At 37.4% G+C, this 16,364-nt stretch overlaps 1 protein-coding gene across 1 annotated transcript in view; it reads right to left on the bottom strand.

The window, feature by feature from the left end:
* Positions 1-13,398, bottom strand: part of LOC127427125 (SH3 and cysteine-rich domain-containing protein 2-like) — an 83,105-nt gene extending 69,707 nt beyond the window's left edge. The window contains exon 1 of the mRNA XM_051674521.1: positions 13,081-13,398. Coding sequence (XP_051530481.1) covers positions 13,081-13,170 — 90 coding nt within the window. The 5' untranslated portion in view covers positions 13,171-13,398. The remainder of the gene's footprint in view (positions 1-13,080) is intronic.
* Between the last annotated feature and the right edge of the window lie 2,966 nt (positions 13,399-16,364).

The following is a 16,364-nucleotide window of genomic DNA, read 5'->3' as shown; positions in this document are numbered from 1 at the left end:
ATGAAGAAACAATGAGAATGATAATAATGATGAATATTAATGAAAATGATTTTTGCCAGGTTAGTGCATTATTTATCTGCTTGGTACTGTAGTCTGTACACATCTGTCGCTGTTTCTCCATGTGTTTTTCTCTATGTGGACTATCATGTTTATTTATTTATATAATACATCTCAAATATCTCCACCCTAAAACTGCATTAAGTCATTGTCGTTGTCAATCCCAGAAAGTACTGTGACAACACAATTTTCATCCAAGATTGTGGACAGCAGTGTTGGGGAAGCTACTCTGAAACTTAAAGTATCAAAGATTCAGTCACCAAGTGTTTTTCTGGGGTTCTCCATTAAATGCATCCTAATTGTATATGTTCACACATTTTTTTCTGTGAGCTCTATGTAACAGAGAATCGGAGAGAGAGTCAGTATGTCTGTTACTCCACCATTCTGAATCTGCAAGTGTGTCGTACCTCTGACTGAAGAGATTGAGATCTCAGCAAAGCAGTCAGTGTATCACCCTCGGCTAAAATCGATTTGTGGAGTCGGCTAGTGTGATGCCCACTTCGGCAACATGTGCTAACTTGGACTCTATTGGAATTAAGAGTAAGTGTTAATCGAGTCTCATGTGCTACATACACGTGAGGCGATAACTCCATTAATGTTCACTTTTTAGTTATTTATTAGGTTCTATTTCTGTTAGAATGCTGCGTAACGCTGTGTTCCATTCAACTCGGTAAGCTGAAATTTCCATCCTCTAACTTGGAAAAGTGCAATAGAACTAGGGCTGCCAACTTGTGATTACGGGACGCTTGAGCATTTTGAGTGCTTCAGTACTGAACGGGGTTCCCCCTTGAGTATTCTGCCGCTAAAATACAGAACAATAGGCTTCCGTATGTCTTAATTCTGGCCAAACTACGGAACGTTCCGGCTAATATGGGACAGTTTGGACTTGGAAACTCAAGCAGAAATCTAGAACTCGATTTCGCAGAGATGTGGGTGTATAATATGAAGCGAACATGCTGACAGCAGGGAGATGAACACAGTTAATTTTATTTGCTATTAAAAAATTTTTTATTCATACGTGAAACATGGAATAAACCATATACACACACAATCAATTTAACTCCCATTATTTCCCCCTCCCCAACCCCACCCCCACCCCCACCCCATCCCACAACAAATATCCCTGTGGTCAAAGCCTAAATTACACCATGCACACATATAAGCAAACAAACAAAAGAAAATATTTGAGATAATAAAATATATAAAATCCAACAAACAAAGAGAAAAGAAAGAATTCTACAAAGAATAAAATTTACAGTTACCACTACAATTCTGTTTCTCTCCACATGGTCCACACTGAGAGCCCTCCAGAAAGGCCAAATTACTCGTCCCATTTCTTACCATACATGTTTATTTTGCCAAGCTGTTTATATGACATCATTTAAAATGCCGCCACCCTGCCCAGTTTGGTGAACCATTCTTGAAATAACGGAGTGCCAATTGAATTCCACCCTCTAAAAATGATCTGTCTGCCAATCATTACACTTGTTTGGACCCAGCTTTTTGTATATTTGTCACCTACTTTAATGACCGTCCATCACCAAATATACATAGTCTGGGGCAGAATGAAATTTGAGTATCTAAAACCTCACAGATAAATTTCTGGTCTCTTACCCAGAATTCTTGAATCTTAGAGCAGAACCACAGAGCATGGGCTATATCTCCATCCTCCAACTGACATTGCCAGCAGGTAGGTGTGACTTTTAAACCAAGCCTAAACAATATAGAGGGAGTAAAATAGAAACTATGCAAAATCTTAAACTGAATAAGGCGTACCCTTGCATCCCTAGACATAGTTTTAACATTTTTTAAAATTCTTTCCCACTCCCATCCTCCAATACCAAGTTCAAATCTCTTTCCCATAACCTTTAAGAGCAGTTAAGGCCCCGTCACCAAGACACTGAATCAACAAGGAATAATACACAGATGTTTCATGCCCTTTTCCAAAGGCTATGAGAACTGTAAATACGTGAAAAATTGAAACCTAGAAATCCCAAATTGCTGTGATATATTTTTAAATGATCTCAAAGCTCCATTTTCATAAAGGTCACCAAGAGTAGCAACACCCCTCTCAATCCATTCTTTCCAGCAAAAGGGGGACTTGTTAATACACAATTTGGGGTTCAGCCATATGCTTGAGGAAACATTTATGTAAGTATCAAAATTGAACATACGGGAAACCTTTGTCCATACTACATGCAAGTGTGAAATAATGGGATGCATATTTACTTCTCTAGGCAATTTGATAGAAAGATTTTGCAATGGTGAGATTGGGGTAAGGACCGCTTGTTCAATTTAGTACCAGGGAGGGGCTCTCTCAGGTGGAAGAGACCAATGGGCCAGGTATCTGAGATTAAAAACAAAATTTTGGGGAGGCCTAAACCCTGTTTGTCAATTGGTCTATGTAATTTACTGAAATGCAACCGAGGTCGTTTACCATTCCAAATAAAAGACTTAGCTATTCTATAAAACTTTTTAAAATAAGAAAGAGGAACTTCTAGAGGGAGACACTGTAGTAGATAATTGAATTTGAGGAAACAATTCATTTTTATAACATTGACCTTCCCTGCCATAGACAAATATAGTGAAGCCCACCTATCCACATCACATGAGAACCTTTTCATTAATGGGTCAAAATTAACTCTAACTAAATCTCTCAAATTTGCTGGAAATAAAATGCCTAAATACCTAATGACTTGCTTGGGCCATTGGAAGGCACCAGGTTGGAAAGCTGTGGCAGGGAAATATGCTGTCAGAGCAAGAGCTTCCGATTTAGACCAATTCATCCTGTATCCTGAAATTTTGGAGAAAGAATTAATAATTCTATGGAGGCTAGGCATACATCTTCTAGGGTGGGAGACAAATAATAATATGTCATCTGTGTAGAGTTGATGTTCATGCACCACACCTCTTGCTACAATACCAGGAAAATCATCCTCTTTTCTTACTGCAGCTGCTAATTGTTCCAGGGCAAGACAGAACAATAAAGGGGAGAGAGTACAGCCTTGCCAGGTTCCCATACCAAGAGAAAAAAAATCTGAAATTAATCCATTAGTTTGCACTGTCGCTACCGGTTGTTTATAATGTAACTTAATCCACCCAATAAAAGTGTTCCCTAACCCATTAATTTCCAAAATCTTAAAAAGATAGTCCCATCCTATCAAATGCCTTCTTGGCATCCAGTGAGATGGCAGCAATTGGGGTCCTATCATTCGCTACTGACCACATAATATTTATAAAACATCTAATATTATCAGAAGAACTATGACCACAAATAAACCCCATTTGATCTATAGGTATAATAGATGTAATTACCCTGCTTAATCAATTAGCCAGAATTTCAGACAATATTTTTACACCTAACTGGATCAGGGAAATTGAATGATAACTTTTACATTAATTAGGGTGTTTTTCTTTTTTAAGAATGAGACTGATCAGGGCTTGCATCATGGTTGGCGGTAGTTCACCTTACTTTAATGACTCAGTGTAAACTTCTAACATAAGTGGAGCCAGTTCTGTGATCTAAAAAATTCTGCGGCAAAACCTGTTGGCAAGGCTTTAATTACCTCAACAATCTCCTCCAAAGTAATATCTGTGTCAAGAAAGTATTTTCGATCATTTGTCAATTTAGGAATTTCTAATGGCTCTACAAAGTTGCTAATATCCTTATCGGTAGACGAAGACATGGAACTATAAAGATTGAAATAGAATTTCCTCCAGAAGACTTCACCAGGAATGGTGGAAAAAAACACTCTCTGTTTTCTGTATCTGGCAAGAAGTCTCCCTGCCTTGTCCCCAGACTCAAAATATGTCTGTCTTGCCCTGAATAACCAAAACTCTACCTTCTGTGACAAAATAGTATTGTACATTACTTTAGCTGAGTCAGCTCTCTAAAACCACTGGATGACATTCAGCACTTCAGCTCTGTTTCAGCCATTTTAATACTCTTTTCCAATTCTATTAATTCCTGTGCTTTGATCTTTTTATAAACAAACACTTTTAAGCAAATAAAATGCTGCAATGAGTCAAAGTTCCTACAGGATAATAAAACTGTTTTACAAATGTTTGCAGAGACTTTTGCTTTTGATAATTGTTCACCCGCAGAAACAACTGCTAGCACTGCATAGCATTGTTTAGCCTCTGCAGATTGGTTGCTAGGAGGCTTTGTTGACAATAAAACACCTGCAAAACTAACTGTAATGTTGCCAATTTATTTCTTCATATGTCATTTTTTGAGCTTCGGGCAATGGAATTGCTTCATGGTGAGAAGAAGGAGAATATCTCACATTTGACCTGGAATGAAATGCAGCATTTAGAATGTAGCTACCTATGCAAGTAGCTCACTAGTGTTTGGAACAGAGCCACTGAAAGCTAATTGCTGGCTTGCTTGCAGGTGTTATGAGGGCTATATGAGTACTGGGTGATTTGTCTTTGCAATGGAGTTTTTCACACTGATTCATGACTGATAAACTGAGTTATATCAGCCAAAATTTACATTAACATTATCAGTAGCAAAAACTGTGACAGTTTTACATGAAATTAAATGTAATTTTTTTTTTTTTTGTACGTGTAAATAAATGAACAGCACACTAGATATCCAATACTTACCTGATTTAAGAGTAATTTCAACTGAATTATAATCTGTTAAGTAAATTGTCACATGCCACTTTAGTGCTGGTTTGGTGCTTGTCTAGCTGGTGGTAGGGCTGCCACCCGTCCCGTATTTAAAGATGAAAGTTGCATCCCGTATCGTATCAATACAGGACATGTGGTGATTGAAGCCTCTTTTTTTCTTGCACAATGACGTTGGTTATGAAGCTTTTAAAAATGCACATCATCACCCTTACTAAACTGTAACACAGTAAACTATTACAGAATAGTTTCAATATAAATAATCTCTCAGGGGGTATATATTAAACTTCATTTTTATTACAACCATTTCCATTGTGGTTAAAGTTTCTAAATTTGTTTTGGCTATTATTTTTTATAACAAAGGCAATTATAGTGTATTTTTTAGAAGACACTACACTGATCAAACCACAGTAAGGAGGTTCCTGTTTCACCTGTGGTTATGACATTAATGTCACAGTTAAGCAATGGAAGAACTGTGGTAGCATAAGGGCAAGTACAATGTAGAATAAAAGTCCGGACCTCAAAAAAGTTGTCCTATTGTGAAATATGTTCTGTTCTAATTATGTTTAATATTAGGACAAAAACTGGGCTGGCTTGCCTTAAGATATTATTAAAGATGACTTAAATCATCAAGAGCCTCATGAAAGGAAAACAACATACTGTATGTTAAGTGCTAAACATATTCACTAGAAGCACACAGTCCCAACTCAGTAAAGTGGCTTTCCTTAAACAATGGGTACAATCAGAATAAATAGCCCTGTAGAAATAAAGTGTTAATTAAATTAAGCACCTTAAAGTTACAAATTAATTAGTAGATTCTTAGATTATCAAAAATAACTTTTATATCCAATATGAATATAAAATGCAACTACATAATTATGTTTAATATTAATAAATTGCAATTATGTAATAAACCATCTTTACAACTCTATTTTTCAACAGGGAGCTTGACAGTAAAGCACAGAATGCCCTAAATAAATATCACAAACATTGGAATACCAACACGTTTCAACTGGGTATGTACAGCATGTTAACATACACACACACACACACACACACACACACACACACACACACACACACACACACACACACACACATGTTGGTGCAGCTATCATTACAAGGACTCTCCATAGACATAATTATTTTTATACTGTATGAACTATAGATTCTATCCCCTACCCCTACCCCTAAACCTAACCCTCACAAAAAACATTCTGCATTTTTACATTTTCAGTAAAACATCATTTAGTATGTTTTTTAAGCAATTTGAATTATGGGGACACTAGAAATGTCCTTATAAACCACATTTATAGCATAATACCCTTGTAATTACCAGTTTGTAACCTAAAAAAAGTATTCGTAAACCACTTAAACCCCCCCCCCCCCCACACACACACAGTTAACAAAGACTTGCTAAAGAGAGGCTAGAATAGCTGCTATGCAATTCACACACTCTCCTAATTCAACAGCCCTAAAGGGTGTTACAAATGAGAATAAAAGTAGGAGAAAGAAACAAACAAATGCTGCAAGATAGAAAAACAGTGGCAGTTCCTTAATACCTCTGGTGGTTCTAAAGCCTGAGAATCCATTTAACACTGTGACAAACAAAGACCACAGACAACCATATTTTTAACACATTTTTTTATCAAACAAGATTTGTGCAGTGCCCCAAAAGGAAATCGCCTAAAAGACTAAAATATACAATATGTCAAGAACTGAGAAATGTCTGTATTGTAATGAGAAATAACCTAGATCAGTGGTTGCCACACTTTTTCTACAGTATTTTTATTTCAAAACAGCAAATTTAGCCAAAAGGTGTGTAGTTTGCATCTTTGGAAATTTCAGTCGGTTGGTGCAAAATTTCTGTCATAAAATACTGGGAAAATATTGCATGTTTTGTTAAATGCTTACATCGTACACAACACACTTAACATGAGATGCTGACCATGCTGATGCGTGGGCTGGAATAATCCACTTGGTAGTTCTCACTTAGCTTCTATGAAAAGTGAGTCCTGCTTTCTTTGATTTGTTTGGCAATCTCAAATTACATTGGCAAGCGGTGTTATACTACTGTGCACGCTATAAATTAACCCTCCTTTACTGTTCGGGTCATTTTGACTTTTTTTTTTCCAAATTAAAAATGGTTTCCTTCATCGGAGCAGTACAAGGCTTGGTGACTTTTCCTCCTCTTTCCATGTGAATACACACACACACACAAAAAATGGACTTGATTTGATGAGTCTAAGGGGTTGCAAAAGAAAAAGTGACACTTTTACTGTTCGGGGTCAAATTTGTCCCCCATAGGAAATAAATGGGTAAGACTATAACACAGAGCATTTTTATTATTATTTTTTTTTTTTTTAAATCAATCAATCATCCTCAATGTGGAACACACCCATACAAATATAATCCACATCCACAATGTAAAAAAGACTATAATGCAGAGCATTTTGTTTTTATTTAGTCAAAAAATAAATCTGCCACAATGCAGCACACACACAAACACGCATAAACAGATCAAAGTCAGAATCTAACCCCACATTATTGCTGTTCACATCACTGATTTGAATTTGATGTTTGCAAAAAAAAAGTTGCTTTGAGTGTTATTTCATGTCATGTAATTTTTTTTCACCAGATGGCAGCAAATGCTCCAAAATCAGGCAAAGGACAAACAAACAGTTCCAGTGTGAAGTGGCAGCCAAGCGCACACTGCATACTCACACCTAAATCAAAATATCCATAAAAGTATCATTAAAGTAGTCAATGGGACTAGTAAGCTATATTCTAAATCTTGTCATACGAGAGTTATACGATTTTGTCTAAGGAACAGACAGAAATGTAGAATGTCTTTAAGTGCTGCCCATATATTGCATTGTCACCTCAAGCTAAATTAATGAAAATTAGTATGTTAGGATCCTCTGAACTTGTGAAAGGTGGAATGTGACGAGAATCATTTCAAAACAAAATGGTTCCCTTTGAAGTCAGTCACTTTGACGATGCATCAGCTGCTGATGCTATGGCGAGCTCCATCCAGGATTGACGATCTCTGAAGCCCTTTAGAATCATGGCAATCTATTGGCAGATGGTGCTTGACGCTCCGGCGTTGATGCGTAAGTCATCGCGGGCATATAGCCAGGAGCATAAGGCCATTTCATTCAGATTTTCTTCTTCAGGGTCACAATAACATCTCTTATGCTCTGGACTCCCGAATCTTCGCTTTGTCGTTGAAACTGCACACCTTTACACCAAGTGGATTATTTCTACCTTCCTGCCTGTGCTCCGACGAACAGCATTTCCTTTGAACACTTCCATGTTTGCTATGAAAACTGTCAGTGAAATGAAATGTAAAGAGCTTTTTGCTTAACGGCGTCTTTATAAAGATGACATTTTGCTAATGTTTACATAAGCATATGAAAAGATAAGTTATATCCCCCACTGTCTGACGGGCACAAGTGCTGTTTTTATAAGCGACGCTCATTGAGACTGATTGCATTCTCAGTGAATGCATGAAATTCAAGATGCTTTTCTCTTGGCTTGCCTCGTTCTGAAAGCCGAAACCAGTCCCTCCCAGCCCACAATCCTCCTTCTGCGGCTTGTGAGGAAGGGAAATAGGGCACAAAGATTTGAGGAGGGTTTGTCGCAGGCCCAGTCTTGCATGCATCCTCTCATTCATATCAAACGGCTTCACCCATTCAGTACAAGCACTGTTTTAGCCCACGGTGACACAGCACTTGCAAGATTGCTTGTGTTCCATGTGCGTGTGTGAGATTCGAAGCGCTTTGATCTCGGCTCACTTTCGTTCTGAATGCCGAAGCCACTTCCCTCTCCTCCCACCATACTCTTCTGCGGCTCTCGAGGGGCTGCATGAGGGAGGCGCTCGAGGTGGGGATAAAGAGCAAGGAGAGTTTGAGGATGATTTGTCACCTGCTTGGTCATTGCATCTGTCCTCTTCTCCATTAAAGTGGCTTCGCCTGCCCAGTACGGCCGCGATGATCTGTGCATTGGCGCACATGATACCATTGCGTTCGGCGAAGATTATGCTGAGTTGGGGGGTGGGTGGGTTTTGCGGCGGCTATATCGCTTATATTATCCCTGCCAAGCACGCAGCGCACGTTGAGTTTGTGTTCATGCAAGCGCATAACACTCAAAGCACTCAACACTCAGGTCTCGGCTTGCTTGAGGGGAAGCTGAAGCCGGTCCCCTCTCCTCACTAAATCAAGCAAGGATGGGATACAGAGCACAGGGAATTTGAGGATAATTTGTTGAGCTTGTGTCCTCCTCTTCTCTATCTGTAGCAGATTCTTCAGAAATATACCCGTGGCGAATTGCGGCACGTTCCAGCGATGTGATTATTCACATTTGTCGATGGTGATCATGTTAAGGATACCTTGTCGCTGGGCGTCATCAGTGACAAATGTACGCACTCAGGTGAGACATTCACTGTAATTTTCCCCCTTGGGCAGCGAAATGGGACAAAGCAGTCTCTGAGACTGCATTATTTGAAGTTTCTCAAACAACGCAGTCAAAAAAAAGGATGAACGGTGTTCACTGTGTTGGCACATCTCCGAGTTTTGCTGCTAGGCCATTCTTTCCAGGAATTAATGTATGATAAACTGATGTTCTCCCAATTCAGTGAGAGTTCAGGTCTCGCCTTTGCAGTGCTTGTTAAAAGCGACATGCCACAAATTGGTGCTCCAAGTGACAACCCTGGCTAAATTTGTCAGGAATTCGCTTCCCGTTTTCCCTGCTGTTGTGAGCCGGAAATGGCAGTATGACTATTGCTGACAACACAGAGACTTAAGACTAGGGATGTGCACTGTCACCATTTATAATTCATTCATTTAACCATGAGGTTTCACAAATGGTTAATCAGTTTTTCATCGGGAATCAGGATGTGGGAATAAAGAATGTTTAGCAATGGAATTTCCTCAAACACTACTCAAAATAGCAGCAAATAAATCATTTATAAATTATTTCAAATCAAATGGCATTGAACTTGTCTAATTATTTTACAGAAATATACAAACCAGACAAAAGGAGAAAAACACCGTCTTACAGTTTATAAAGCGCTGAAACTTTGCTCGGCGAAAAACAACCTGGAATCATGTTTAATATTGTAATAGTCAGAAGAAGTCCTAAACTTCTTCACAACGCAGTGCAACACAACACAAAGAATGAAATATAACGCAGGTAATTTGTGATGAGTTATAAAAAATTAAAGTTCTTTTTAACTTTAGCAAAAGACGCTGAAAGGAAAAAGAGTGAGATTCAGCACAACAGTCAAAGATGTCCGTACAGCGCATGCTAACGGTATATAGAAAAGAGCGCAGAAGCACAGAAAAGTATGTTTGAACAGCCCCTAACTCGCCCTATACTAAAAACCCAGATGGGTTGTCAGAACTCGTAGTGTGGTTTGGGTTGAAGACCTCTATTGCATGAGTAGAATTACCAAAAAGTGATTTTTGCATTCATATAGTGGCGCATCGAGCGGTTAACCGAATGTCGACTATCCGTGCACACCCATACTTTAGGTGCCTCAATGTCGCCTAGTAGCACTCTTGCTTTCCCCGCTGTTATGAGCTGGGAATGAGTTTGTGGCATGACACAGGTCACTTTTATGCCCGTTTGCACTGTTGTTGACATTACTACTGTAACTGCAGTTCCCTGAAAAGAGGAAATGAGGCTCTGTATATGCTTGCCGCACAACTGATTTCTCGCTGTAAAGGGACCAAAAGATGCACTCTCCTCCCTTTAGTCGAAAATCCTGATGAAATGACGTTTTGCTCCAGGCTATATGCTTGCGATTCAGGGGCTGAGCGTCAAATGCCATCTGCCAATAGACTGATGTGACTAAAAGGCTTCAGAGACCATCACTCCTGGGAGGAGCTCCCCATCGGGTCTTCAACTGATGCAGCATCTCATCCCCTCCTTTTAGGGAACTGGGGTTACACAGTATAAACCTCAGCATTTCCTGTTATCAAGGTTATGGCCAATTGTTAGCACTCAACATTCAACAAAATGACTTTTCTTCTAATAGTAGAATAAAAAAACAAAATCAAACATTTTTCTGTCTTTTTTATATGACAGGGTGGTATGTATGATTCATGTTAAGCATAAAAAAACAATAAATTATTCATGTGAAATGAGAGTAGAACTTGCCAACTTTTGAACTTGTCTGAAAACTCAAAAGATACACACACAAATTAAAATTAATATGTTCATATAAATGTGATTTATATAGTGTGAATTAATAAACCAATACATATTATCATGGCAAAGTTTTGGTGTTAATAATTTTAGTACTACTGTAACTGCGGTTCCCTGAAAAGAGGAAACGAGACTCTGCTTGTGCTTGCTGCACAAATGATTTCTTGCTGTAAAGGGACCGAGAGATGCGCTCTCCTCCCTTTAGTCGAAAATTTAAATTTTTATATTATCATGGCAAAGTTTTGGTGTCAGTATTTTTTTTTAAAAGAAACATTTATCTCAAGTTGCTGTCCGCAAACCAAATGACAGTCAGACAAAAAAAAAAAGATCTAGCATTTTTTAAATATATATAAATATATATATATTTAACTTGCAAAGTGAAAAAAAGCAGTGTGCAGTGAGTTTAAAGTACTTTTTCACTTTGCAAGTTTAAATTAAAAAAAAAATACTTTTTTTTTAGCTAGATCTTTTTCAGTCTGACTGTCATTCAGTGTGCAAAGAGCAACTTCTGAGATTTAGATATATATTTTGTCTCCATGCACATGAAGTAACCAAAGTTTTGTTTGAGTGCAACAATTCTCTCTACTTTAAAGAAAATTATAAAATAACATTTCTATGGCTGGATATAGGGAAAAAACTCTATATAGCTACTCCTTTAAAACATGCTTTAGAAAATATACCATCATCACATATATAGAATTAGATTATAATTATAAAATGAAATTTCAATGTTACTAAAATTAAATGTCATATAACAATTTTGAATTGATATTTTAAAGCTTACAAAATGCTTAAGTGCACATTTTTGTGTTTAGTGTACAATTTTTGTGGTGGCCAAAAATTGTAGCCCACTCCTGTCATGGAATGAGGTGTTGTGTACTGTATGATACACACTGGTGAATGGGCTTGAGCTCAGCCACCGCCCTCTCCTCTCTATATATGAAGCAGCATTTTACATGTCTAAAAGGGTTCTACAAAGTTAGCAGAGGACTTAGAGCGCATTGGGAATTGGGCATGCCAAATTGGGGAGAAAAAGTGACATAGTCATGTGGTGTAACTATCAAGTAAAAGGTATTAACATACTCAGTAAGGTGAGTAAAAAATATATTTTGTACAAATATTTGGGATGTTTAAGTGTAGGAAATAATGTTTTCTCAGGGTCACACCAAATGACCAGAACAAAATGTACCTTTTCATTAAAATGTCAAAATATTGATAATTAATGACAAAAAGATTTGTTTAAACTTCACACAGTCTTGAGGGTCTAATGGTGTCTTCTAAGTTTTAATTTTTTTGACACAACAATTTTTATTTTCAAACAATATGTTAAAACAAAATGTTTCACTGCTTATTTTTTAAAGAAAAAATTATATATATATATATATATATATATATATATATATATATATATATATATATATATATAAAGAATCCACCTTTTATGTTTTTTCAAGAATTTCAGCTTTTAATGAGACTGAATTAATTAATTAATTTATTTATTTTTTACTTAAAGTCACCCCCAAAATATATAATTGAACCATGTTAATCATAGACGATGTGTATTCAATTAATTGTTTTTTTGTGAATGGTATTTTTTGTGTATTTTTGAATCATTTAACAGATCTGGGCAAAACAATGAACATCACTTTATTGACCGATATAAACAGTACTGTCCAGTCTTAATGTGTCTCACAACCTCCTGAAATTGAATGATCTTAATCCAGTACACTGATTGCATATAGAGCATAGGCTAAATAGTAAATTAGCTATGTTCGTCCAATGTCCGCTAGACTATGAACTTGCTGTTGTAATGACCGCAATCTACTGTACAATTACAAGTTTTATATAACAAATATTATATCCAGCTTATGTCCAACGTCAAGCGATCTATGTGCGTAAAGGCACCCAGAAACTAATTTACAGCATAGACATTGAGGGGGACATGCCCCCATTGTCTATATGTCCCAACACAAGTCAACGAAAGTTGAAATGACATTTTCTTGATATCTGAAAATATTACAGTAAACTAATACAGCGCACCGTTTAGTGAACGCAAGCAAAACATTTCAATATAAGCATATTTACAGTATATACAACTTCCATTCGTCACAGTGTCATTGATTTAATAAAGTGTGTTGCGATCGTTTCAGATGGGTCAGATGACAGGTCATCATGTCTCACCTTTGATTCGGACTGGATCGGTACTGATACCGGCGAGCGCTGAAAGTCCTGGTTTTGGGGTTCATTCTCTTTTTCGTTATTCTCCGTCATTTCAAAAGAGTCAAATGTCCTGCCCCAAGAGTGTTGCAGATCACAATATCTTCTTTACGTGATCGTCTGCCGTAATAAAACGAGACGCTTCCAAATTTAGCGTTCCTCAATAAAACGGATGCTTGAAATCCAATTACCTGCGCGACCAAAGACAGCTCCTGATCACCTCCATCAACAGCTCTCAACGTGACAAAACATGCATGCACATCCAAGAAAGCGTAAGAATGCTTCAACACTGAAACAATTTTATATCCGAAACGTTTAAAAGCCTGGACTGAGGCGTTCTGGTTCCCACATCACAACTTGGATTTGACGGCTTCGTTCTGCTTCGCATTCCGGCCAGCATGCAAATATTGATGTAGTACTACTACGAGACTGGATTAGAGGTGTGACGTCAGTGTGGAGGGCGTGGATATTGCGCAAGTACTCGCACTTTGTTTTGGGATGACGTGTAGAGACTAATTATAGCCACTTTATTCTTGCCCACTTCCAAAATCATCTATGTCTGATGTCTCGTTCTTTATATATTAAGCAGGTTGATTCTATAAAGAATGGCACACTCATGCCTTCGCTCAACCTATAACATAGAGATGATTTAATTATAAACTTTGCGCGTGCATACTAGCAGCTCTTTGGAATAACCTGCACCGCATCCGCAGCGTCTGTGTTTAGAAGGAACACAAAATCGTTGAAGACGAATAACAATTGCTCTTGGAAACACGCACGATCAATGCAAACCAACAACATATTAAGCTACAAACAGCTTATACATTATAGTATACAATTTAGTATAACATATGTGATCGTTTTTGCATTGAATGCCATGCAGTGACGATATTCCATATGATGATTTGGGTATCTTTTAAAGGCTAACAACAATTCCTGTATCAGTGTTCAATTTTTCAGCTGCAATATGACGTTTAAGCAAGCATACTTACTGTAGATGAAAAAAACATAATTTTTAGAAAAATAATTCAAATGAAAAGATTATCAAGGATTTGGTTGCATAAATGCGTACCTTTTAATCAGGAGGATTCATCATGTACTGGGATTGAGTCATGTACAAAGCTATTTTACTTTCACATCAATTCAGCCTTAAATAAAGTGAACTTTGATATTAGAAGTTCTCCAAACAATCAAGTTTCATTACAAGTTTCAGGTTGCATTTATTGCATACGATGCCAAGATTCACAACAGTTAAAAGAGATTCTGCTTTAAAAACAAGATAGATGTAAAGTTATTTTCATATCATTACATGTATAGAAGACCATTATTACTATACAGGTATATGTAGATGCTTTCTCACACCTGCAGTTACACCAGTTGCCTTTGAATCTTTGAGAATAACAGGGCCATGCACTGCCATTAGGTGAAAATAACATCCTGGCTACTTTGTGATGTACATATGTGTATGTGTGTGCGTGTGTGTGTGTGTGTGCATGTGTGTAAGCTTCTCAGATCAGAGCAATTCAGGTGAAAGTGCTCAACTTGGGTAGTTAACATAACACTGTTATATAACCAACATGTTTTATTAATCTAATGCAAGTACATTTCATTACGAATGCATTTATCTCATCCTCTTATAAATTTTTTGGTAGCTCTTCATTTAGTTGTGTTTGTGTGCAGCTGGTCTTCAAATCATGATATAATCAGCCTGAGAAGTTAATAATTAGTTCAGTAAAATGCTTACGGGGGCCTTGAATGTTGATGTTGGTGTGGCTATTCTTATGAGGACTCTTCAAAGACATAATGATTTTTATACTGTACGAACTATAGATTCTATCCCCTAACCCTAACCCTACACCTAAACCTAACCCTCACAAAAAACTTTCTGCATTTTTACATTTTCTTTTTTCTTTTTTCTCCGCAATTTGGAATGCCCAATTCCCAATGCGCTCTAAATCCTCGTGGTGGTGCAGTGACTCGCCTCAGTCTGGGTGGCAGAGGATAAATCTCAGTTGCCTCCGCGTCTGAGACCGTCAATCCACACATCTTATCACATGGCATGTTGAGTGCGTTACAGCGGAGACGTAGCGCGTGTGGAGGTTCACGCTATTCTCCGCGGCATCCACGCACAACTCACCACGTGCCCCACCGAGAGCGAGAACCACATTATAGTGACCACGAGGAGGTTAACCCAACATGACTCTACCCACCCTAGCAACCGTGTTAATTGGTTGCTTAGGAAGCCTGACTGGAGTCACTCGGCATTTTTACATTTTCAAAAAAAACATTGTTTCGTTGTTTTTAAGCAATTTGAATTATGGGGACACTAGAAATGTCCTCATAAACCACATTTATAGCATAATACCCTTGTAATTATCAGTTTGTAACCTAAAAAAATCTCCTCATAAACCACACAAACCTGCCCACACACACACACACACACACACACACGCACACACATGTTGGTGCGGCTATCCTTATGAGGACTCTCCATTGACATAATTATTTTTTATACTGTATGAACTATAGATTCTATCCCCTAATCCTAATCCTCTAAACGTAACCCTCACAAAAAACTTTCTGCATTTTTACATAAAAAAAAAACATAGTTTAGTATGTTTTTTTTAAGCGATTTGAATTATGGTCCCCATAATTCAAATTGCTTAAAAAACACTAGTAAGACATCGTTAAAAAAATGATGTCTTACTAGAGATGTCCTCATAAACCACATTTATAGCATAGTACCCTTGTAATTACCAGTTTGTAACCTAAAAAAGTGTCCTCGTAAACCACCCAAACCCGCCCACACACATACACACACAAACACACAGAGAGAGAGAGAGACATCACAGTGACACTGTAGAAAACAAGGTGGAAAGCAATCTAAAAGCCTTTGAAAATATCTCATGCTCAAAAATCAAAACAGCACACACCTCTGTCACTTTCTGTTTTCTGTTGCCTTGCCTTATTTTTACTTGCCCTCTTTTCTTTAATTTCCATTTTTGCCCATCAAACAAACTTTTCCCTTTTATGTGTTCTATTTTTTTTTACTTTATATTTTGTTTATCATTTATTTATTTATCAACCTTTTCTTGTTACATTTTTTTTCTCTCATCTTTTATCTGGATCTTTCTTTCATCATGCTCTCATGCTCTCAATAAAACATAGGCTCTATTCCTCATACAACCTTTGTTCAATCTCATCTTTCACATGCAAAGCCTGATTAACTTTTTGCTCGGTAAGCTTTT

Source organism: Myxocyprinus asiaticus, chromosome 36 (genome assembly GCF_019703515.2).
Source record: "Myxocyprinus asiaticus isolate MX2 ecotype Aquarium Trade chromosome 36, UBuf_Myxa_2, whole genome shotgun sequence".
Taxonomy (NCBI): Eukaryota; Metazoa; Chordata; class Actinopteri; order Cypriniformes; family Catostomidae; genus Myxocyprinus; species Myxocyprinus asiaticus.
This window is presented reverse-complemented; position numbering and strand designations above follow the sequence as displayed.